This window comes from Dermochelys coriacea, chromosome 1, assembly GCF_009764565.3.
Source record: "Dermochelys coriacea isolate rDerCor1 chromosome 1, rDerCor1.pri.v4, whole genome shotgun sequence".
Lineage (NCBI taxonomy): Eukaryota > Metazoa > Chordata > Testudines > Dermochelyidae > Dermochelys > Dermochelys coriacea.
Window position 1 is genome coordinate 138,280,678 of NC_050068.2, and position 23,360 is coordinate 138,304,037.

General features: G+C 40.9%; 1 protein-coding gene across 19 annotated transcripts in view; it reads left to right on the forward strand.

The window, feature by feature from the left end:
• BEND2 (BEN domain containing 2) overlaps window positions 1–23,360 on the forward strand; it is a 38,772-nt gene that overhangs the window by 8,245 nt on the left and 7,167 nt on the right. For 14 of the 19 annotated variants that reach the window (XR_005289446.2, XR_006277666.1, XR_006277667.1 and 11 more), the window contains 8 exons: window positions 5,131–5,285; window positions 10,681–10,752; window positions 10,952–11,026; window positions 13,067–13,171; window positions 16,640–17,165; window positions 18,782–18,982; window positions 19,930–20,051; window positions 21,745–21,961. Coding sequence is in view for 10 of the 19 variants with exons in the window: in XM_038376420.2 (XP_038232348.1) it covers window positions 5,131–5,285; window positions 10,681–10,752; window positions 10,952–11,026; window positions 13,067–13,171; window positions 16,640–17,165; window positions 18,782–18,982; window positions 19,930–20,051; window positions 21,745–21,961 (1,473 nt within the window). In the remaining 9 variants the exon portion in view is untranslated. The remainder of the gene's footprint in view (window positions 1–5,130; window positions 5,286–10,680; window positions 10,753–10,951; window positions 11,027–13,066; window positions 13,172–16,639; window positions 17,166–18,781; window positions 18,983–19,929; window positions 20,052–21,744; window positions 21,962–23,360) is intronic. The other 5 variants (XR_006277673.1, XM_043504415.1, XM_043504407.1 and 2 more) reach the window with 1 other exon arrangement.

Consider the following 23,360-nt stretch of genomic DNA (forward strand, 5'->3'; position numbering starts at 1 on the left):
TCTCTTCAGTGGATCCAAGCCATCTCCCATGTTTCATAACACTGACACTGTTTTCTATTGTTTTCTGCTTGACAATAAAGTTTACTCTTCGTTTTTGTAGATTTCCACTTGAAAACACATTGATATTCCCTCTCCCTTCTTTTCCTCATCTCTCCCCAGCTATAGTGAGGGGTATTTTGTTTGTTTTTGTTTTCTAATACAGCAGAACAAACATGCCAGGTCATCTGTTTGTGAACCAGCAACCACAGATGGATGTCAGCCCAAGTCTCTGAGGATAATTTAACTATTATTTCAGAATCAGCAGAGGGAGCAGGATGATGATTTTGTGAGCATCCCCTCCCTCCCCCCCAGATAGTGGGTTGGTGGTGTTATTTTTAAATAGCAGGCAAGTAAGGAATTTTTAAAGACTGCTGTCATAGTAAGTAAGAGTTGGCAGCTATTCCACTTGAGGGTGTCCAGCGCTTACCATTAAAAGCCCCTGTTTTCAGCTGTTAACTGTCATGTTGTCTGAGCGGCTCACAGCTGAGTGCCAGCCTCAGGGCAGACTGTCAAAAAGAAGGGCAGAATCCCCAAACTGGTTGTATTTTCTATAATTATATTTTACCAACCTAGCAAAAAGTGTGAACTCCTAAAGTACTGTAACAGTCTTAACATCAAGTCACAGACAGTCCCCTTGGGCATTCTAGTATATCTTGCCATCCAGGCAAGCTGGACTATATGATAGATGGTCACTTTACACCAAAAATCACAGCAATATTCAGGTTACTACAGTCCCAAAGGACCAGTCACCTTAGGTCAATCGTACTCAGATCTCAAACCAAAGACAATGCCTGTAGCCAATCCTTTAATACACTAACCAAAGATTTATTAAGTAAGAAAAGCAATAAAGTTATTTACAAAGTTAAAACAGGAAGCATACACACAAATGAATTACAGTCTTAGAGTTAAAAAGGTAATATAAGCTTCTATAATAAGCAGCTCTATACATCCTCTAGGGGTGACCTAAGCTAAGCAGCATGGGGATCTCCTCCTTGTGTTTAGGAATCTTTGCCTCTTAGAGTCCAGACTGCATAAAGAGACCCAGTTTCTCCTTGTCAGGCATTTTTATCCCCTTCACTCCAGAATCCAAGCTGATGGGATGAGTTCATGCACATGCCCTCCCTTCCTGGAGGGAGTGAGGAATGCAGTCAAAAAGGTCTGCGTCCTTTGATGCTACACAATGTCTCATTTGCCTTCACTGGGCCATCTTGTTTGCAGGACGAGCACTTTACCTTCATTAATGCTGCTTTTCCTGTTTGGTGAGTTACACAATTACAGAGGTTTACAACGCAAACACTCAATATAACTTTATACCATGAGATACAGATAGTATAAATAGGATTAATACATGTAGCATCCTACAAGCATTCCATAAAGTCTTAACACTTTCTTATAACACCAATGTCTATTTCTGGTCTGTCTATTTAAGTCGGACTGGTTTCCAGCTATGGGTTTGACAGTGTTCACTGAGGCCCTGGGCTTTTGACATGAGCTGGCACCTGGTCTGTCAGCATCAAAATAACTTTCCAGACTTAACCATTTGGACTGATATTGTCCGTGTTTGTTCTCTGCATTAAGCTGATATACTTTTAATAAAGTTTCAGCAAAAGTGGTTCGGCCATTTTCAAGAATGAAGTTATTTTCTGGGAGTCCATGGGGCTGTGTTCTTGGTCCCCTTCTCTTCTTGCACTATGCCTTATCTCTGAGTAATCTCATCCACAAATTCAACTACCATCTCCACCCTGACAACTCTCAGATCTGCCTCTCCACTCCAGACCTGTCTTCTGTCCAAACTGAAGTGTCCGTCTGTCTGTCTCTGAACCTCTTTGAGGATATCTAGGTATCAGCTCAAGTTCAACATGGCTAAACGAGAGTTCTTAATCTTTCTTCCCCCCCCCCCCCACACTTCCCCATCCCATCCTTTCTTGATCATTGTGGATAACACCACAGTCCTGCCTGTCATTCAGGCCCATAACCTAGCTATTATCTTCATCTTGGACCTTTCTGTAAGTCCTCGCATCCAGGCTATGTCTATAGATATTGGGGTTTTTTTTTCTGCATAACATCTTTAAAATATGACCTTTGCTATCCCTTCACACCGCTAAAACTCTCATCATCTCACTTGTCAATTACTGCAATGTCCTTCTCTCTGGCTTTGACAAATGCAGTTTTGCCCCTCTGGTATCCATTCAGACTGCTGCTACAAAGAGAATTCTCCTAGTTCATCACTTTGACCATATCACTCCTATCTTCTTATCCCTGCATTGGCTCCCCTTTCTTTATTGCATCAAGCATAAACTGTTCTTGTAGGTCAATAGAAGCTAGGGATCGCAAAGGGAGATCAGGGCTGCCCCATTGCGCTAGGCCCTGTTTGCACCAACAAAGCCATTCATGTCCTATCCTGTCTCTACCTATCATCTTTCATTCACTATCAAGATGTTGACTTCTGCCTCAGATTGGCCAATGCTGCCAGTGTCTATTGTCCACTTGTTATTTTTCAACAAGTATTTTTCTTCTTTCTTCCATGCTGCTCCTCATTCTTGGGAGCAGCTCCCTATAAACATCTGCAAAGCCACTTCATTGTTCTCCATCAAATCCCTTCTTAAAACTCTTTTTGCCGTAATGCCTGCAAAAAGATTGGCAATGGTTAGGCCACTGGCATGCTGAGACCACTGCCTGTCATGCTAACCAATATTGTTTCATTGTTTCCTTGTACTCCCCCATCAGTTTGTCTGTATCTGTCTGTCACCTCATGTCTTATACTTAGATTGTAAGATCTTTGTGGCAGAGATCATCTTTTTTTACAGCACCTAGCACAATTGGGTCCTGGTCCAGACTGGCTCCTCGGTGCTACAGTAATACAAATAATAAAATTAGGCAGAAATAAGTAATTCTGCTAATGTTTTTGCCTCCAGCTGTTCCTTTTAAGAGCTTTTTGTTTAAAGCGTTCTTCTACTTTCAGAGTTTGAGGCAGGAACTGGAAATTTTGGCAGGAGAATAGGCTTGGAGGCTGAGATGTGCCTTTCGCTTTCCCTATGAAAATCCACGAAGATTTGCCAGAGTTCCAAGCCATTGGAAATTGCCATTTGTAGATGCTAAATAGAATTTGCTAAAGGGTTGCTGCAGAGTTTCCAAAAATTCCATCTTTATGAACAGTCTTAATCTGGCATGTCATACCTTCTCAGTGCTTGACTTTGCAACCTTAGCATAGAATTTGTATGTAATTGTAGTGTCATGTTTTTGATGTAGTTAGAGACATGACAGAACTTCCATCATACAGGAATTTCTTATGATTTGTGGGACCTTAGGTTGCTAGAGCGGAAGTAGTAAGGTCAGAATGAAGAGGTGAGAGACATTCCCACTGCCTGAGAGGTGAAATTGGTTAGGCCTATGATTTGCTGAGTCAGTGCAGAGCAGGAGAGGGTGGTGGGTGGATGGGTGGGGGTGGGGGGGTGTGAGAGAGAGAGAGAGACAAGCAGTCTTTTGCATTGTTTGTGTTGCAAGCCATCCATACTAGTTTAAACTGTGTTTCTGGACTTTATGGGCTAGATCCCCAAGTGGCCTCAAGCAGCATATGGTGCATCTTGGAGGTGTGGACATAGGTGACTTTACACTCTTTTCTCCATTTCACCCCCAGTCATGTTGCAAGTTGAAAGAGCCTCATGTATATTAATAATTATTTGTTTGTAAATCAATAGAAGCTAGGAATCGCAATGGGAGATCAGAGCCGCCCCATTCCCCTAGGCCCTGTACAAATGCATAACTAAAAAAGAGTCCTTGTCCCAAGTAGCTTACAGCCTAAGTATTGGTCAACACTGTTCTCCACTTGTAAGGTAACTGCCTTCTCTTCAGGTGCCAGTATATTTATGCCTGTATCTGTAATTTTCACTCCATGCATCTGAAGAAGTGGGATTTTTTTACCCACGAAAGCTTATGCCCAAATAAATCTGTTAGTCTTTAAGGTGCCACTGGACTCCTCATTGTTCTTGTGGATACAGACTAACATGGCTCCCCCTCTGATAAGTATAAGATGAGAGCTAGTAGGTGAAATATATTTAAAAAAAAAAAAAAACTATGAGGAAGCACAAGATAACAAGGGGACTTGCACTGGCAGATAGCAGCTCTCAAGGAGCAACGCTGCCAGCCAGGATCACATCACCTATTAGCCCTTTCTTTCCTGTCCCTATTTTTAATTCCCTTTGTGCCAGTTCAAAGGAGACTTGAGATGGGCTGAAGATCTGGCCCTCTAACTTAGTTATAAAGTTTAGGATAAAATCTGACATATGATTCTTGTTCAAGAAGTAGTAACTTTTTTTTTCCTGTCAATTGCAGGCAAACTTAATTTAATCATGTAAAAGTTACAAAAGTATTAAAATAGAAGTTGGCCTATGTCAAGCATTTGTTTGCAGATGTACAGTTTTGCTGTTAAATGTTTATCAGACAACATCAGTTAGTTTGCTCTAGATCATCAACTTTTTGGGGGCAGGGATTAGGACCAGATCTTTTTCTTCACACGGCTCTTCACAGAGATAAACACACTTAAAAATTGAAGGTGATAAACGGAGGGAATACTTAGGGAAGGGAGAGATGAGGGTAAAGAAAATACAAATAATGGTGAGTTCTGTATCGCATTGTGAACAATGCTTTTAAATTCTGATTCATAGATTTTTGTTGTGGGGAGCATTTTAAATGAAGAATGAGATAAGGCAAGAAGAGGCGTGGGTAACTCAGGAGTGAAAGTCAACAATGGAAAGTATGGCAAATGAAATGAATTTTGAGGAGGAATTGGAAGGAATAAAGTTTAATAAATAAATTAGAGGATAAAATGAGCAAATAATTTAGTGCTTGATACATAGTTAGATAGTAATTAAACTTAAATGGCCAGGATGCTGAAGTTTTAAAAATAAGCTATTGTTCTTGCTTTTCATGACAGATGTCAAATTCATAGATTCCATGGCCAATAGGGACCATTGTGATCATCTAGTCTGACCTCCTGTATAATACAAGCCATAGAATTTCCCTGAAACAATTCATGTCAATTCAGTGGGAGAAGTTTTCTAACATGCTTTCTTTTAACTTTGGCTTTTATAGGAGGGGAAGATTTGTCAGTACTGAGTGAGCCAGTGGTGTCACAGATGAGCCATTCTACAAGTGTGCAGAGAGATGGTCAGAACCCAGAAGAAATGGAGTATGTTTTTTTGCATAAAAGACGACGACTTACCCCCTCTCTGGTGAGAAATAGCATGGTATGTGTATATAAACAAACACTTGTATGTAAGGGAGCAGTATGACTGCTCAGAGCTCCGGTACGAAACTGTGGAAAAACCTGAGTGTCTCTGGATTAAGTTTAGAAGTGTGTGCAACAAGAGTGATGTCATGGTGGGAGTCTGCTATAGACCACCGGACCAGGGGGATGAGGTGGATGAGGCTTTCTTCCGGCAACTCACGGAAGCTACTAGATCGCATGCCCTGATTCTCATGGGTGACTTTAATTTTCCTGATATCTGCTGGGAGAGCAATACAGCGGTGCATAGACAATCCAGGAAGTTTTTGGAAAGCGTAGGGGACAATTTCCTGGTGCAAGTGCTAGGGGAGCCAACTAGGGGGAGCGCTTTTCTTGATCTGCTGCTCACAAACCGGGTAGAATTAGTGGGGGAAGCAAAAGTGGATGGGAATCTGGGAGGCAGTGACCATGAGTTGGTTGAGTTCAGGATCCTGACGCAGGGAAGAAAGGTAAGCAGCAGGATACGGACCCTGGACTTCAGGAAAGCAGACTTTGACTCCCTCAGGGAACAGATGGCCAGGATCCCCTGGGGGACTAACATGAAAGGGAAGGGAGTCCAGGAGAGCTGGCTGTATTTCAAGGAATCCCTGTTGAGGTTACAGGGACAAACCATCCCGATGAGTCGAAAGAATAGTAAATATGGCAGGCGACCAGCTTGGCTTAATGGTGAAATCCTAGCGGATCTTAAACATAAAAAAGAAGCTTACAAGAAGTGGAAGGTTGGACATATGACCAGGGAAGAGTATAAAAATATTGCTCGGGCATGTAGGAAAGATATCAGGAGGGCCAAATCGCACCTGGAGCTGCAGCTAGCAAGAGATGTCAAGAGTAACAAGAAGGGTTTCTTCAGGTATGTTGGCAACAAGAAGAAAGCCAAGGAAAGTGTGGGCCCCTTACTGAATGAGGGAGGCAAGCTAGTGACAGAGGATGTGGAAAAAGCTAATGTACTCAATGCTTTTTTTGCCTCTGTTTTCACTAACAAGGTCAGCTCCCAGACTGCTGTGCTGGGCATCACAAAATGGGGAAGAGATGGCCAGCCCTCTGTAGAGATAGAGGTGGTTAGGGACTATTTAGAAAAGCTGGACGTGCACAAGTCCATGGGGCCGGACGAATTGCATCCGAGAGTGCTGAGGGAATTGGCGGCTGTGATTGCAGAGCCCTTGGCCATTATCTTTGAAAACTCGTGGCGAACGGGGGAAGTCCCGGATGACTGGAAAAAGGCTAATGTAGTGCCCATCTTTAAAAAAGGGAAGAAGGAGGATCCTGGGAACTACAGGCCGGTCAGCCTCACCTCAGTCCCTGGAAAAATCATGGAGCAGGTCCTCAAAGAATCAATCCTGAAGCACTTAGAGGAGAGGAAAGTGATCAGGAACAGTCAGCATGGATTCACCAAGGGAAGGTCATGCCTGACTAATCTAATCGCCTTTTATGATGAGATTACTGGTTCTGTGGATGAAGGGAAAGCAGTGGATGTATTGTTTCTTGACTTTAGCAAAGCTTTTGACACGGTCTCCCACAGCATTCTTGTCAGCAAGTTAAGGAAGTATGGGCTGGATGAATGCACTATAAGGTGGGTAGAAAGCTGGCTAGATTGTCGGGCTCAACGGGTAGTGATCAATGGCTCCATGTCTAGTTGGCAGCCGGTGTCAAGTGGAGTGCCCCAGGGGTCGGTCCTGGGGCCCGTTTTGTTCAATATCTTCATAAATGATCTGGAGGATGGTGTGGATTGCACTCTCAGCAAATTTGCGGATGATACTAAACTGGGAGGAGTGGTAGATACGCTGGAGGGGAGGGATAGGATACAGAAGGACCTAGACAAATTGGAAGATTGGGCCAAAAGAAATCTAATGAGGTTCAATAAGGATAAGTGCAGGGTCCTGCACTTAGGATGGAAGAATCCAATGCACCGCTACAGACTAGGGACCGAATGGCTCGGCAGCAGTTCTGCGGAAAAGGACCTAGGGGTGACAGTGGACGAGAAGCTGGATATGAGTCAGCAGTGTGCCCTTGTTGCCAAGAAGGCCAATGGCATTTTGGGATGTATAAGTAGGGGCATAGCGAGCAGATCGAGGGACGTGATCGTTCCCCTCTATTCGACACTGGTGAGGCCTCATCTGGAGTACTGTGTCCAGTTTTGGGCCCCACACTACAGGAAGGATGTGGATAAATTGGAAAGAGTACAACGAAGGGCAACAAAAATGATTAGGGGTCTAGAGCACATGACTTATGAGGAGAGGCTGAGGGAGCTGGGATTGTTTAGTCTGCAGAAGAGAAGAATGAGGGGGGATTTGATAGCTGCTTTCAACTACCTGAAAGGGGGTTTCAAAGAGGATGGCTCTAGACTGTTCTCAATGGTAGCAGATGACAGAACGAGGAGTAATGGTCTCAAGTTGCAATGGGGGAGGTTTAGATTGGATATTAGGAAAAACTTTTTCACTAAGAGGGTGGTGAAACACTGGAATGCGTTACCTAGGGAGGTGGTAGAATCTCCTTCCTTAGAGGTTTTTAAGGTCAGGCTTGACAAAGCCCTGGCTAGGATGATTTAACTGGGACTTGGTCCTGCTTTGAGCAGGGGGTTGGACTAGATGACCTTCTGGGGTCCCTTCCAACCCTGATATTCTATGATTCTATGACTTGCTCTGCTTTTTTCAGGCAAATTGCACTGCTATTAGCAATTCCAGTTCTCATGTGAGAGAATTGTCTTATATGCTTCCCCCTTTTGTGGATTATTATTGTTTGTATTACAGTAGTGTCAAGAAGCTTTTATAAGGGTTGGTTGCCATATTGCTAGGCATTGTACATGCACAGAGGAAGAGACAGCTCCTTTCCTGAAAAGCTGACGCTCTAAGGGTTGGTACTGCAAGCAAACCTTTGACATGCAAGCTCATATTTTTCTACAAAGCAGGATACATTAGGGACACTTCCTTCCTTTCCCACAGGTTTCGAGATGGAGTGATACCAATCATCCTTCCTTACCTGTTACCGATGGTCAAATTATTGGGCAAACTATGTCCAAAAATAGACCATGCATCTCACACATTGATGCATGTCTGTGGGCAGAACTTGGCTCATAGCATGGAGCTATGCTTTAATGGCCAGCTGAAGAACATAAAAAAAAAATTACATTTTAAATATCAACAAAGTGGTCTTGTCAGTACTAAAACAGGGCACCAGATTATATTTGAACTCTGCCAGTATTACACATTATATCATTTTTCATTTGAGTAGTGTGACAGAAATTTGGTGTAATTAAAAAAAAAATCAAATGCAAAATAGTTTATGCTGGGCAAGAAGGGTTTCTCACAGCTTACAAGTAAAATGAGCATCTTTATTTTAATTTTTTAAGTCTTTCTCCACAGGGTGGCACTGTTGCTTCCTGTCTACAGGAAATTTTCATGTAACAAGGGACACTATGGGCATGTGTACACTGCAATTAAAAACTGGCAGCTGGCCTGTGCCAGCTGACTGGGGCTCAAAGGGCTCGGGCTGCAGGGCTGTTTAATTGCAGGGTAGATGTTCAGGCTTAGGCTACAGCCTAAGCCCTGGGATCCTTCCACCTCAAAGAGTCCTAGAGCCCAAGTCAGTTGGTATGGGCCAGCCACAGGTTTTTAATAACAATGTACCATACCTCTTTCTCCTAGCTTCTGAAGAGGCACTTCCATGGGCTCTTTTGTTACCTGCATGTTTTGTTGTGTCTGCCATTTTACTTAAAATGGTCTTTCCTGAAGAAGAGACCAGGCCTTGGCTGTTTTGTTCTTCACATTAATGAAAGAAGAGCTTGTGCTAAACAAAAGATCTTTATTTTTAACTTTTTACATCCACTTTAGCATCACATAACCTAGAGCCTGCTCCTAGCTATTGTAAGTAGCATTCTGTTCTGAAAACATTAATGGAGCCCTTCATTCCTATGGGAAAGGCCACCCTTTAACTCTCCAGCTACATCCTTGCATAGCAATAGTAACTGCTCCAAGAGCCATGCCAAAGAACATTAATGTTTCAGGAGTACAAGGACACCCAGTGTCAGATCAGGTTTACCCCAACATATAAGGACTTGTCTGCAAGCAAAGTTGCACTGATTTGAACAAATGTATGACTTTTAAATTGACTCATTTAAACCATTACAAAAGGCTTTGCAGACATTCTTAAATTGTTATTCAACCTGACAGATTTTTGTACAGTGTCTAGCACAATGGGGCCCTGGTTTCTAGGGCTTACCAAAATACAAATAATTCACTAAATTGATCAGAACTATTTAAATTGATATAAGAACAGTTTTAAGATGTACCAAAATAAGAACATCTAACATGGTTTTGCACTGGTTCTAGCTAAATCTATTTAAAATCTGATATAAATTAAATCTGTTTACATAGTGGCCAGGCCTTGGTTGTGGTAAAAAAAAAAAAAAAATTTTGTGAAACAGTCAGTGGAAAGATTGCAGGTTTTTTTGTTTTGTTTTGTTTTTATATTGCAGTGACTTTTTTAAATAACCATTCCCTGCAGCCTAAACACTTCTCCATTGTTTTAGTACATGAGTAATTGAAAGTGATATTGACTGGTAACTGACTACAAACAAAAGTGAAATTGAGTAGCTTTGTCCTCACTGAGAGACATGCAGCAAGTAAACCTTACAAGATGTGAAAAATAATGTGGATTTTGTTTCTTTACTTATTAATAAACTCAAGTGTCAATAAAATGTACATGGATATGTATATATATTTTATTTTAAACTATTTGTAATCCCTATAAAGGAAAACTGACTTGAAAACTTATGTCACAGTTACGATGTGACTAATACTAGAACAAATATATATTAATCTGCGGTGTTTGAAACCATCCTCCTCGTTAGTTGCTATCCCTAATATATTAAGCTAGTGCCTTGGTTTCCAGAAAAATATATAGGTCATCTAGGTCATCCAGTGGTTCTCAAGCAGGTGTCTGGGAGCCCCTGGGGGGCCGCGAGCAGGTTTCAGGGGGATCTGCCAAGCAGGGCCAGCATTACACTTGCTCGGGCCCAGGGCAGAAAGCCGAAGCCCCACTGCATGGTGCTGAAGCTTGGGGCTCCAAGCCCCACCCACTCTGACCCGGTGCAGAAGCTGAATCCTGAGCAATTTAGCTTTACAGGGCCCCCTGTGGCATGGGGCACTGGACTATTTCCTTCTTGCTACCCTCTAACACTGGCCCAGATTTTTATATGCAGAAAAGCATATAGCTGTGGCATAGCTGGGTCGTGGAGTTTTTATAGCATATTGGGGGGGGGCCTCAGAAAGAAAAGATTGAGAATCCCTCATCTAGACTGTTTTATGCCTTGTATTCTGTGATTATTCCTAATTTTACATGTTTCTAAATATTTTTTCTAGATAAGATCCAGGGAAACAGAATATGAAGATGGTGGAAGTGTTATTTATGAATATGAACCAGATTATGAATGTGTAAGTCTTTTTATTTTTTTTATTGCTTTTTTGTTGGTAATAACTGTTGCTTTGGGGGTTCATTACAAAAACAGTATTCTTTGTTTTTTTTAACATGATATGAGATCCTAAAGCTTGGTGTTTCTCTGTACATGTTGCTGGCTGCAAAGCATTATGATTTTAAGTTTTAGCTTAGCTTTTTTATTTTGAAACGAAACAGGGAAGTGTTGTGTCTGAAGCGTCCTACGCAGGAGATCAGCAGAAAACTCTTATGGAAGTCCTCAGCTATTGTCAGGTACCACATTTTTATCTTCAAAATAGTTTATAAACCTCTGCAAAAAAACCAAGGCAAAATTATGTCATGTTTCTATCCCTGTATATGTGCCACTATAACAGCAATTTGCAACTCTATTGCACCCAGTTGTTCATTTCTATAAACTTCACTTGACTTAACTGCAAATGCATTTTGGTTATTTTTGATTGACGTTTTTATATGCAGCCACTGAGCCTTTTACAATGTAATTAACCTGAGTGTCTCCAAAGGTCAGTATTAATACAACATATGTAATACAGAGTCCATTGATTTACTTCAAGGAATTGCAAGGTAATGGGAAATGTTTGGCATATAGACTTTGAAGGCATCTGATGTTGGCTTTTAGAATATTACCTTATTCAGAATCTTTTTGTTCAGGCTGAATTAGGAGAATTTATTGCTTATGTTATCTGAAGAAGTAACTGGCAAACCGAATAACTGCACCAGTGAAGATAAAACTAAATGAATATCTTACTCATACAGGTGACCAGTTATAGTAGGGCTACTCCTGAAAGTAATGGGTTGGTCCTCTGTCCTTTAGGGAGCATCTCCTTCTGGAGTGATTTACAGCTAAATGTTAATTAATGTCATGTATGCCTTACTGCTTGCATCAGGGCTGCATGATTAGGTCTTTGTACATTGCTTTTAATACACAGCAGTTTAAGCTTTTATTGCACCTTATTATGTAAGGCATTTCATGGTGCTTTGGAGTCTCAATTTATGCAGGGCTATTGTTACTAGAGCAATACCATCAACTTGAAATCTAGTTAATTTTATTTTTCAAATTTGGTTTTATAGCCACATTTTCTATTCTTTTTTAAAAATTTCTTTCTTTCCTGAATTGTTATGTGATAGAACCACACAAAAAGCAGCAGAAACTGACTGTGCTTTGGAAACCGTGATTCTGACCATACACTCTGAAAACACAACGTGTTTCCTCTCTACTCATTTAGTTCAGTAACTTTCTGTGTTACTTGTAATAATAGTAGACAAAATTGTTCAGGTGTGTGATTTTCCTTAAGTTGTATATATAGACAGCTGTTGGCCTTTGAACTCCAATTTGATTTACCTGGCTCTTCTATCTATGAAGTGTTGGGATCTTTACAGTACTGTTACTTTAAAACCTTCATATCTGATTCTCGAAGTAAGGCAAAGTCAATTTTTAAATCTGTGGGAGACTCAAATTTCTGAGCTTGAAAAAAGACTGAAAATCAGCCAAAATGTTCTGTGTACTTTCAACCAATTAAGTATTTTTCAAATTCTGTTTTTTTTTTCCCTTGAGTGTAATCAACGGGTATGCAATTGATTTCAGCATTATAATCATTTTGAGTCTTGGAGCTGAAACTGTTGCTCTCTAGAGCACTTACACTTGTTATCTTACTTTGGAATACAGATTCTTCCAAGGTATATTTCCCATCAGTGATGTAGAAATCAATACCTCATGAGCTATTTATCAGTATCTCAGCCACGTATTTGGAAATAGATAATTCTATTTATAATCTAACTACCCGTAAAGTAGTGTTAAGCCTGTGATTTAAAGGTAGTATGACACTTCAGATAACACATAATAATTCTTCTTGTGCCACTAGTCTACTTCTGAGTTTGCTTGATATCTCTTCAATGTGAAATAAAATGCACCATTATATTAGATAAAAATCAGCTGTATATTGGGTTCAGTAGGAAGAATAACCGTTCAATTCCGGTCATGTGCAGCAGGATGTTAAAACAGCAAGAGTAAGTCTTTCCCTGAAATTAGATCTTCCAAAAGAAGCATGCTTTTTCAAGCTTGAAATTAGCCTGTGGTTATCTTTCCTTGGGGTGCATAAGTAAATCAGCCTATAATTCACTTTACAAAGTGTATTTATTATCCACTGAACTGTTGCAAAGTTTAGACATAAGTTAAGGAAGGAACTTCAACCTTAATGAGACTTCCTTGCTTTTGTCAAATTTAAATGTAGTGCTTTTTATTTACTTTTCCTCTAAAAGTAGAAAAATTCCATTAACTTTCACATTTATTGCCAGGCCATGTATGATGCCATTCAGAAGTTGGATAAGAAATTTGATCTGCTTCATCGAAAGGTTTCAGAAATGCAACACACCCGAATGAAGCCATTGCTCCTCAAACCTGTGAGTATTAAAGATCTGAAATGTTCAGAGTCCCTTTACGAGCATGAGTAGAAATTAGAGGGTTAAACTCTCTCCTCACCTTCCACTGTGGTCAGAAGTGGATTTAGCATCCATTAGAGGCAGGTTATTATATACTACTTGGCATTCGTGAGCTCAGTCTTCTATCGGTGTAGTAGCGACCAGAGTCAATTTGGTAGGCTAGATCAGGGGTTCTCCGGACAAATTTTTTGGTGGCCTCAGAGTGCCGCCAAGGGTTGTGATGGATTCTCCATGTTGGACAATTTTTAAATCAAGATAGGATGTTTTTCCTAAAAGCTATGCTTTGGAATTATTTTGGGGAAGTTCTGTGTCTGTGTTATATAGGAGGTCAGACTGGATGAGTGGTCCCTTTTGGCCTTAGAATCTATGAAACCATTTCTTGAAGGAATGAGTGAGGGGCCAGTCTTACTCCATACAAATGGAGGGAGATGGCATGATGTGGTGGTGCCACCCACCTTATGCTTTTTATACCAGTGGTTATAGAACTCATGTGGGAGATCCTCTTTCAATTCCCCCATCTGTCTGAGGGAGAGGATTTGAACAGGGATCTCCCACCCCTCTTAGAAGAGTGTTCTAATTCCTGAGCTATAGGATATTCTAATGTGGGGCTCCCTCCATCTGTCCTGTTGAAGCTGAGGCGCTTTGGATAAATACAGAGTCATTGGACCAGAGAGTGAAGTCCAGTGGTTTAGCACATCCATCTGGGAGGTGGGAGACTGAGGGTGAAGTCCCCCTGCTCCAATAGCTATTGCATTGTTTATACACAATAGAACAGCATCAATAGAGGAGATTGAGAAAAGCCCAAATCAGAATATCTCAGTGGTTAGAGCTCTCTCCTGAGAGCTCAGAGACTCCTGTTCAAATCCCTTCTCTCTAGGAAGGGGAACACTCGCCACCAGTGCTGCCTAGTGACTGTGCAGGGGTGTGGCAAGTTGGAGGCCCAAAAGGAAGACCCCTTTCTTACTACAGCTCCACCCTGCAGCAGGCTGTCCTTTTAGTGACTCAGCTCTCCAGTCAGGTCACACTTTCAGTTCACTCCTTTTGGGTTATGTATCAAGGGTCTAATAATGGGGAAGTCTTCAGAATTCAGTGAGGGAATCACGGTCTTCCCCCAATTAGGTTCTCTGCCAAGGGACAGACTTCCATAGTTGTCCCACTTTAGGGGTTGGTAGGGGAAGCCTGGGTCTACCCTCTCCACTGGGCTCTGATCCAGGGCCCAATGGTAGCCAGCTATGTCCTACTCTTTAGAGTGCTATGCGGCCGACTCCCTAGATACTTCCTACCTGTCCCTCTTTTCCTACAGGGTAAAGTAAATAGCTAAAACACAAATAAAGTCTCTGCCTTCAGAGAGTCACAGGTCCCTTCTTTATAGGCTTGGTCAGGTCACTATCACCATGCCTCAGGCAGCAAGAGCTCCTGTGCTGCTTCTTTCCAAGGGTGCAGGCCAGCTCACTTCCGTTATCTGCTTGCTGCTGAGCGACTCTGCTCCTCTTTTTAACTTCCCCCTCTAGCTTGGGCAGACACTGTGAGTATCCTGGGGCAAGGCTGGCTGGGCCCAGAGAAGCGCTTTAGCCCTGTTCTTTCCAGTGTGGGGGGGCTTGTACACCCCATTACACTCCCCCTCTGGCAGAGAGGGGGATAATTGAATCTAGGTCTCCCCTATCCTGGCTGAGTGCTGTAACTACTGTGCTAAAAGTTATAAAGTGGGTACCACCACTTCCTCTTCCTCCTCCTCCTGGATATTGAATCAGTCCTGATCCAGTAGGTGTGCTCAGAGCATGCCTACCAGACCAGGTCCTGCAGGGAAGATAGATGATGTCGTCCTCCTGCTTCATGGGTCACGCTGAGATTAGATAGGAAATAGACATCTGGACACGTAGTGTGAGGCAGCAGTGTGCACACCCAGAAACATAGGTCCCGGGGAAACTTTTATCTGGAAATTTAGGTGCTGAGGTGAGTGTAGGCACCCACAGGTTAGGTGGCAGCAAAGGGGAGTTTTGTGGACTGCAGTGCTGCCTAAAACTGGGACTTAGGCACCTAAATCTGGGGCTTAGGTGCTTTAGTCTTGATTTAAAGACTTCAAGTGATGGAACACATATCACATCCCTGTATCATCTGTTCCAATAGTTAATTATTTTTTCTGTTAAAAACTACATTTATTTTCAGTTAGAACTTTACTGACTTCAACTTTTAAACTAAAGAATCCTCTAGTCTCAGATAGCTTCTCCGTGGATAGGTAATTTTAGGCCATGATCAAGTTTGTCTCTTAAACTTCTCCTTAATAAACAAATTAGATTGATCTCCTTTAGCCTCTGATAGTAAAACATGTTGTCCAGGCCAAAAATCATTGTTTTCATTTCTGACCTCCCTGTTTTTGCTGGAAGAGTTGTTGGGTATCTTGAACGTATATTTTTAGCGCTTATTCCATAACTACTACTGTTTAATAGTCTCATAAAGGCATTCTTTCTCTGAAATGTTAATAATTGAAATTAAAGCATTTTTAGTAACACCTATTATTTCTTTCAATTGCTCCAGTTTTAGTCCCTTAATGCAGTGGTGGTCAAACTGCAGCCCATCAGTGGCGGGCTGCGAGACAGTTTGTTTCCATTGGCTGGGCTGCCCGCAGCTCCCAGTGGCCACAGTTCGCCAGTCCCAGCCAATGGGAGCTGCAGGAAGTGGTGGCCAGCACGTCCCTGTGGCCCATGCCCCTTCCCACAGCTCCCATTGGCCAGGAATGGTGAACCGCAGCCAAGGGAAGCTGCGGGCAGCCGTGCAGATTACCCTGATGGACCGCAGGTTGCCCACTATTGCCTTAATGTCATCACTTCACAAATCATTTCCAGTCATCATGACATCTTCCAGCCGAAATAGGACCTGCACTTCTAATGCATCAAACAGATAAAAGGCTGTCCGGCTGAGACAAAACAAAACTGTTCTGGCCTACTTCACTGTAAAGAAACCAACCAAAATAAAAGGTGCAAAACCAAATGTTTTGCCTTTAATGCAGCAGCAGGAGCATCAACTTATAGCTCAGCAGGTTGTTGACACCAACTGATGAATTTTTCAGCAAATATTGTACAAAACTATGCCCATTATCAATTACTAATACATGTACAGTCTGTTCCTCAGATATTTATTTAGCTCTTGAAGGAATGTTATGCTAGCAGGTGATTGGGAAGAACTTTAGAATTAGGATGCAAACACAAGAGAAGAATGCTTTGTTGGTGTTTGGACTGTGGAAACGAGTGAAGGTAGAGACCCAAAAACATGCAATAGTTAGATTCAAGAGGTCAGAGCTATCTTTATGAAAAGACTATAGTTAATGCTAAATGCTTAGGATGAGATCTAATCTCTCTCGTTCACGAAGAAAAAAACAAAACAGATTTGTGCAGTTTTACCTTAATTATTGTTTTCATATCACATTTGCAGAGGCCCATTGGATTTACATACAGAAGTTCCAATCATTTATCCCATGGAAAAATTAGAGTACAGAAACCAATGGAAAAAGAGTCAAGTCTTCATATCTCTCCCCCGGGACAAGCAGGGCATAGCCCATCAATGAGGGTTAGGCTACAAAAGAGCCATCTCCAGGCCAGCTCTGCAATAAAACCAGTTCAACAAACTCTTCAACTTGAATCGCAACAACCTGTGCTTAGGCAAAGCCCACCCCTACCCACTATAGTCTCAACTCATTCACTGCATCCACCATACACAGTGGCTAACAGGATCCCTGACCTTCCTCCACAACCAAATCTTGTAACCACAGTCATGGAAAGCACCGCCAATGTTGCATCTTCAGCAGTGGGTTCCCCAATGGTGTCGTCGGTGATGCCAACCCCATCTGAAACCAGTTTGGGGAGAAACACCATGATGATGAATTACAGGGCCTCACCGGGAAGTGCGAATATTAGTAAAGAACTGCCATCTTCTTCTGTCTCTATCAATCCTAGTTTTGGTGAGTTAAAAGTCACATATGCTCAGTATAGTAGAGTGGAAAATTACAGAGAATAAAATGCATGTATAAGGCACTCAGTTTTTTTCTTTAACAAAAATAAATGAGCAGAGCTGACTTTCTCCTTTTGCATTTTAAAAGTCGATTAATATTTAAAGCTTTCTGAATAAAGCTATTGGGTGTGCGAGATATACAGGAAGTCACTAACACTTGAAGTCAAATATTCAAAAAGTTAGTATGTACACTGTACTAACACAAATACTCAATTGATTCTTACACGTTACTGATTATTCTGATGTGCAGAATAACTTGGGCACTTTAACAAATCTTAGTTTTACAACAGATATGCTTCAGGATTGCATTAAGAATGAGCCCTCTTCTTCTTTCACTGTCCTACTGATAAAAGTTTTTTTTTCATGCTGCCAATGGTACAGAACAGCTAGGACTCCCTGCAAGTACAGTGACCCAATATGCATCAGTAAAATCTCGACAGCCATTACAATGGAAGTGCAGCATATTAGAGTTTCTCTAAATCTAAGGATTTTCTTGGTAATGCTTTCATGTGAAAACTAAATATTCTCGTATATAAAAAATACTGACGATAATTCTATAAAGACTATGTCGTCCATAAAGCAAGGTGTGGAACATAACTTACAGTATGTTCTGCATTTGAGAAAGCAACTTAATTGTTTTGTGTGTAAGGAATGCTAATTCTTGAATGGGATAAGGCAGAGATTTTCTAATGTTTTCATTCTGTGGACTGTTTTGTAAGAGAGACCCCTCCAAATGCTCCAGTACTTATTTTTCTAAAATATTTAATTCTGTGGATCACCAGAAAGAGCTCCGTGAACCATTTCACCGTAAGAGGCTGGGAATGAGTGACAGGGGATGGATCACTTGATGATTACCTGTTCTGTTCATTCCCTCTGGGGCACCTAGCACTGGCCACTGTCGGAAGACAGGATACTGGGCTAGATGGACCCTTGGTCTGACCCAGTAGGGCTGTTCTTATGTTCTAGGTAAGCACACATGACACAGGCAGATGTTAAGTTCCTTCATGATGTACATATATATCCTGAGTCATGCGGAAGGTGACATTTTTTTTGGAGTTTAAAAAATAAGTGAAAATGTGATTGAAGAGTAATATAAATAATGGGTAAAGGGTTCACAGATGCCTCAACTTCTGCTTGTGCACACCTAATAAAATGGAAACTCACACCCGATACCTTTGTGAGATGTTTTCTTGAAAATGTGTATGTAAGTATCTGCACATAGTAGGTCATTCTGAAAATTTTGTCTCATACGCATTTAAATGCTTTTAAAAAATGCTATTACTATTATTTAATCAATTTTGGATGCTTGATATGAGTGAGCTAAGAATGCTAATTCAGTCAGAAGATACTGATAGAAGCTATTTCTGCGTCTCCTGTAAGTGCAAAGATGATGATATATGGTAGATCTAGTTTTGGTAACGAAAGGTTAGGAAATATGAATTTACTATGTGATAAAGGTAAAGAGAGAAATTGGTTTGGGGAAGAGCTCCTTTTTTTTTTTTTTTTTTTTTTTTTTTTTAACAGATTTGTGCTAATCTTTTAAAAAAATGTTTTTGCTTTACAAAGAATATGTTGGTGACCCAAAGAGAAATGTAAAGGTTCTTGGAAACTATTTGATGAAAGCCCGACAAAAGACCAAACCAAAGTACGCAGCACGTTACCTAGTCCGTGTCTTGTTCCCCAAGGAAACATTGCTGTGTAGCATTATGGGTGTCAGTGCCCGGGGGCGCAGAACTTTGGATCCTAACAAGGTTGCTGCAGTTAGAGGTATGCTAATTTACAAAACATACAGCGTTCACTTTTCTTCCTTAGCAGTTTTCTTGAATTCTTAAATTATGAACCTTACATTGTGTCCTTCAATCTACCCTTTTGTGACTTGTTATCCAGCAACTATTACATTACCTGGTAGTGAATATTGCTCGACTGTGCACCTTTGGGTTCTGTGGGGAACTTTTATCTACCCTCATTTACCCTCAACTATTATCTATCTTAACATTTATCCTCAAATGCTCATTGTAAACTCTTTCAATATTTATGGTAGTTTCTCTGATTACTCTAATTTCATATTTTTCTCATTAATCAATCAGAGCTGATCATATTCATTTTGTATTATGAGGCCATAACACACACAGGACACAAATTAATGGACATGTCAGCATTTTTCTCCTAACCCTCCATTTCTTCCTTGTTTGAAAAGTGGTGAGGGTGGCAACATTTTGAGAAATGCCCTTCCCAGCCCCTAACCCACATGCGCCCACCTATGCACACACTAGCTACTCCTTTTTGTAGGACTCACAAATCAGGCATTCATTTATTTTGTCTTGGCAGAAAGCAAACCACAGTTCATATGACTAATAGAATGATATATGTTAGCCCACTTGCTTGTCCTGTCGTCTCTATTGATAGGTAGTTTGTTTGACAATTTCCGTGTATCTACTAAGAAATATTGAATAATGAAAATGCTCCTTATCAGGTACAGGGAAACTTTTCTGATGCATCTCATTTTTGTAATGAGATTCAGAAGTTTTACAGTGCCTGTCTTGAAAGTACCAGTCTACTATACATTTCCTTAATATAAGCTAAAATCTAAAACTCATTCACAACCTTGGTAAGCTTGAAATTTATCTCATTGTGTTCTCTTATTTGACTAAAGCTCTTTTTAGTTCTGCTTTATTATCACATAGTTTAAAAGACTTTCTACATTTTGTGTGTAGAATTTCTTGCAGCTCATTTCCCAAATTATGACCTGAGTGAATATGGAAGGGACTGGAAAACCTGCATAACAAACGTCAATGCCATGATCCGCTGCTTACGCTGTGAAACCAAAATAAACCCAGTAAGTCATCTCCAGGTGTTATTAATGAGAGAGTAAATGTTTTCTTACAGAATTAGATATATAAGTAAGTACCTCACCACTTGAGCCCCATAATTTAAGACTCTTTGGGACTTATTTTGTTATGGTTCAGCACAGCTCCACTGACTCCAGTCACAATGGTATGTGTGGAACAGTGTCAGCATTTTTATATTTTATAATATTAACAAAAGAGACACACGTACTGTATTTTCATTTTAGGATTTTGTAATATTTGCCTATAGATAGTAAAATTTGTTGCAACTTGTAGTAATTTTATAGAATAATTACCAGTCTTACCAAAGTTTAAGTAGTTAGTTATTAGAAGACCTGTGTGATCTGAATTATTCCCAGTCATCTAACCCTTTAAGAACATGCATAAATCTTTGCAGAATTGGTGCCCTGTATAACTACCTATGCCACTCCCCCGACTTCTATCAATAATGCAGATTATCCTTTGTTAGAATTTATTTTTAAGAGCTCTTCATTAAGGATCAACTCAAACACACTTTTAATGGTCATGCATGAATATTTACTTAAAACAAATAAAGTTAAAAACAAAAAACCTTTAGCAAAAATTACTGTTTAAGAACTGTTACTAATTTATTTTATTTCTTACATTTTTCAGTATTAAACTATTTAAATAAAACCATTTGCAAGTGCCCTTGTTTGGTTAAACTAATGGAAAGAGTTTTACCGTTTATCATACCACTACTATTAGGGACACAAAAATTTATCTTAACCTATTGATGGACAGTAAACTGTCTCCATGTCACTGGAATTTATTTACTAATTAATTTATTTATAGTCTATTAACATTATTGCAAATTGAATGAAAGCTCACTTCTTATCCCCATCTATCAAACCCCCTTTAGTCAGTGTCCTTCCAAAACAATCTGCACTGACTTCAGCAATGTCTTCTGTTACTCTAAAGTGTACAGCAGGGTCCTTTCCCAGAAGCCTTGACAATTATTTCACTCCCATATCTTGTACTGTTTTGCAATAGCTAGGGGCTCAAAACAGTGTTGGAAAGGTGTCTTACAAGTTAAACTGTTGATTCGATATGCAGAATTGAATGCTGCAGTTGTTCAGCTAGCTATAAAGGTTTCCCTGGCAAGTAATATCTCTGAGATTTGTGTTGGGTGCAATAAAAGGATCAGAACTACTCTACCTACACTATAGTTCTTTTGGCCTCTTTAATTCAAATCAGGGATGTCGTCTGTCTTCCTATTGTTCACGGATAATAGTCACAGTTCCACCCAAAGTATCTCTGGCATGATCTCCAGAATTTCTCACTTTATCTATTTTTCCTCTCTACCTTGCGACCCTTAGGTCTTCAGTGTGTCTAGATTATGCTTCCCCAAGACTGTACCTCCACTGTATATTCTTATAGGCCTTCCCACATCTGGTCACATATTTCCAGCTCCTTTGCATCACACTGGTATTTTACCCCAAGAACACCTGGAAAATCCATGCAGCTCAGCTTCCAAAGTGCCTCATTACACAAGGACCTCAACGAGTGGCTGACATGTGGCTCTTGTGGTTGAAACGTATGGTTAACAATTTCTCAAATTTGGGAAATCTAATTCCTAATAATGTAGAAATCATTTGACGCACTTAATTGGAAAACTGGTAGACTTCTCCCAAAGCACGTGTTAACCATATTTGTGTGTTTCAGGAGACTACTGAAGGGAAGGAGAAATCTGCTGACACTCCAGACACATCCATTTGTGTGGATTTAAACTATAATGGGGAAGATAGTGAAGTCAATTCTCAATCCTCTCAGAAAATGACCAGCTCAACAACAAACAGACTTCAGAATACCACATGGGATAAAGTCCCTGAGATGTTCCATGCACCTTCATCCAATAAACTACAGTCTTTGGAACCAATGGGTAAGTTAGGAGACTCTTATCTTCTGGGTTAACACAAATTGCATTTTATACAATTGATTGAGAAGTAGTAGATGTTAAGATTCCAAAACTACTGCGCTAGTTTAAGTACAGGTAAGTACAGGTAAATCATTTGTGATATTCAGTGCCTTGAATCCCACACAATGGTAAATGGGGTTTACTGACTTACAGGACTGCTTTCCGTTTTTCCCAAGACAATCCCTCAGTATAGGTAGTATGTCCCCTCGTGGCAAACAGACTCTGGCAACAGACTACCTGTGTGATAAGGACATGGGTGGAGGAGAACAAACACATTTTGCACTTTTTCTGAATAATTAGATTGGCGATCTCATCTGTGAACTAGTCCATCTAGCATTTCAGGAGTTCATGTATTATTACCCTATTTTCCCACTTTATATGAGAAATAATAGATGTTCTAAGGCAGCTTGGCATATTAAAGAGGCAGAGAAATTTTCTATATCCTAATCTGACAGGCAGATCTTTCACTGTGCTAAACTTTATGACAATTTCCAAATAATCCCAAAAGCAGCCTTAAAACTTTTTATTTTCTTCCATTAATAAAAGTGCACAGTTTATAAATACAACAGTAAAACGAGATACCACATGTGGCGTGTAATGGCTATAGAGATCTCTGGGGGAAATTCTCTGTGGCCAGTTCCCTGGGAGACAATTGGTTGGGTGGGACTTGTATAAGGCTTGAGCAGCCCAGAAAAGATTTGGCAGGACCCTCTTACCCAACAGGCCTTGTAATTGACTCTTCTTTTGCTACATATTGTGACAGACCCAGACCAATAGGATACAGGAGTCTGGTAGAAGGCAAATGTATTGGCCACTGGATGAACAGTTTTCTGTTCCCTCAGTGACCAGAGCAGGGGCTGCCCTAGAGCAATCAGGAACCTGCCAGAATCAATTAAGACAGGCAAGCTAATCAAGACACCTGGAGCCAATTAAGAACTTTCTAGATTCAGTTATGGCAGGCAGGCTAATCAGGACACCTGGTTTAAAAAGGACCTCCCATCAGTTAGTAGGGGGGCACGCCAGGAGCAGGCAGTGAGAAGGCATGCTGCTGGAGGAGTGAAGAGTTCAAGTGTGATCAGGCTTCAGGAGGAAGATCCTGCAGTGTGGATAAAGAAGGTGCTGGGGGGCAGGCAATGGGGAAGTAGCCCAGGGAGTTGTAACTGTCGCGTAGCTGATACAGGGAATATTGTGGACAGCTGCTATCCACAGGGCCCTGGGCTGGAACCCAGTGTAGAGGGTGGGCCCGGGTTCCCCCCATACCCCTAACTCCTGATTGGACACAGGAGAAGTTGAGCTGGTCTGTGAGGAACACCAGAAGGGAAGGCCTAATTTGGAAAAGGGATCTGGCCTATCCCTGACCCAC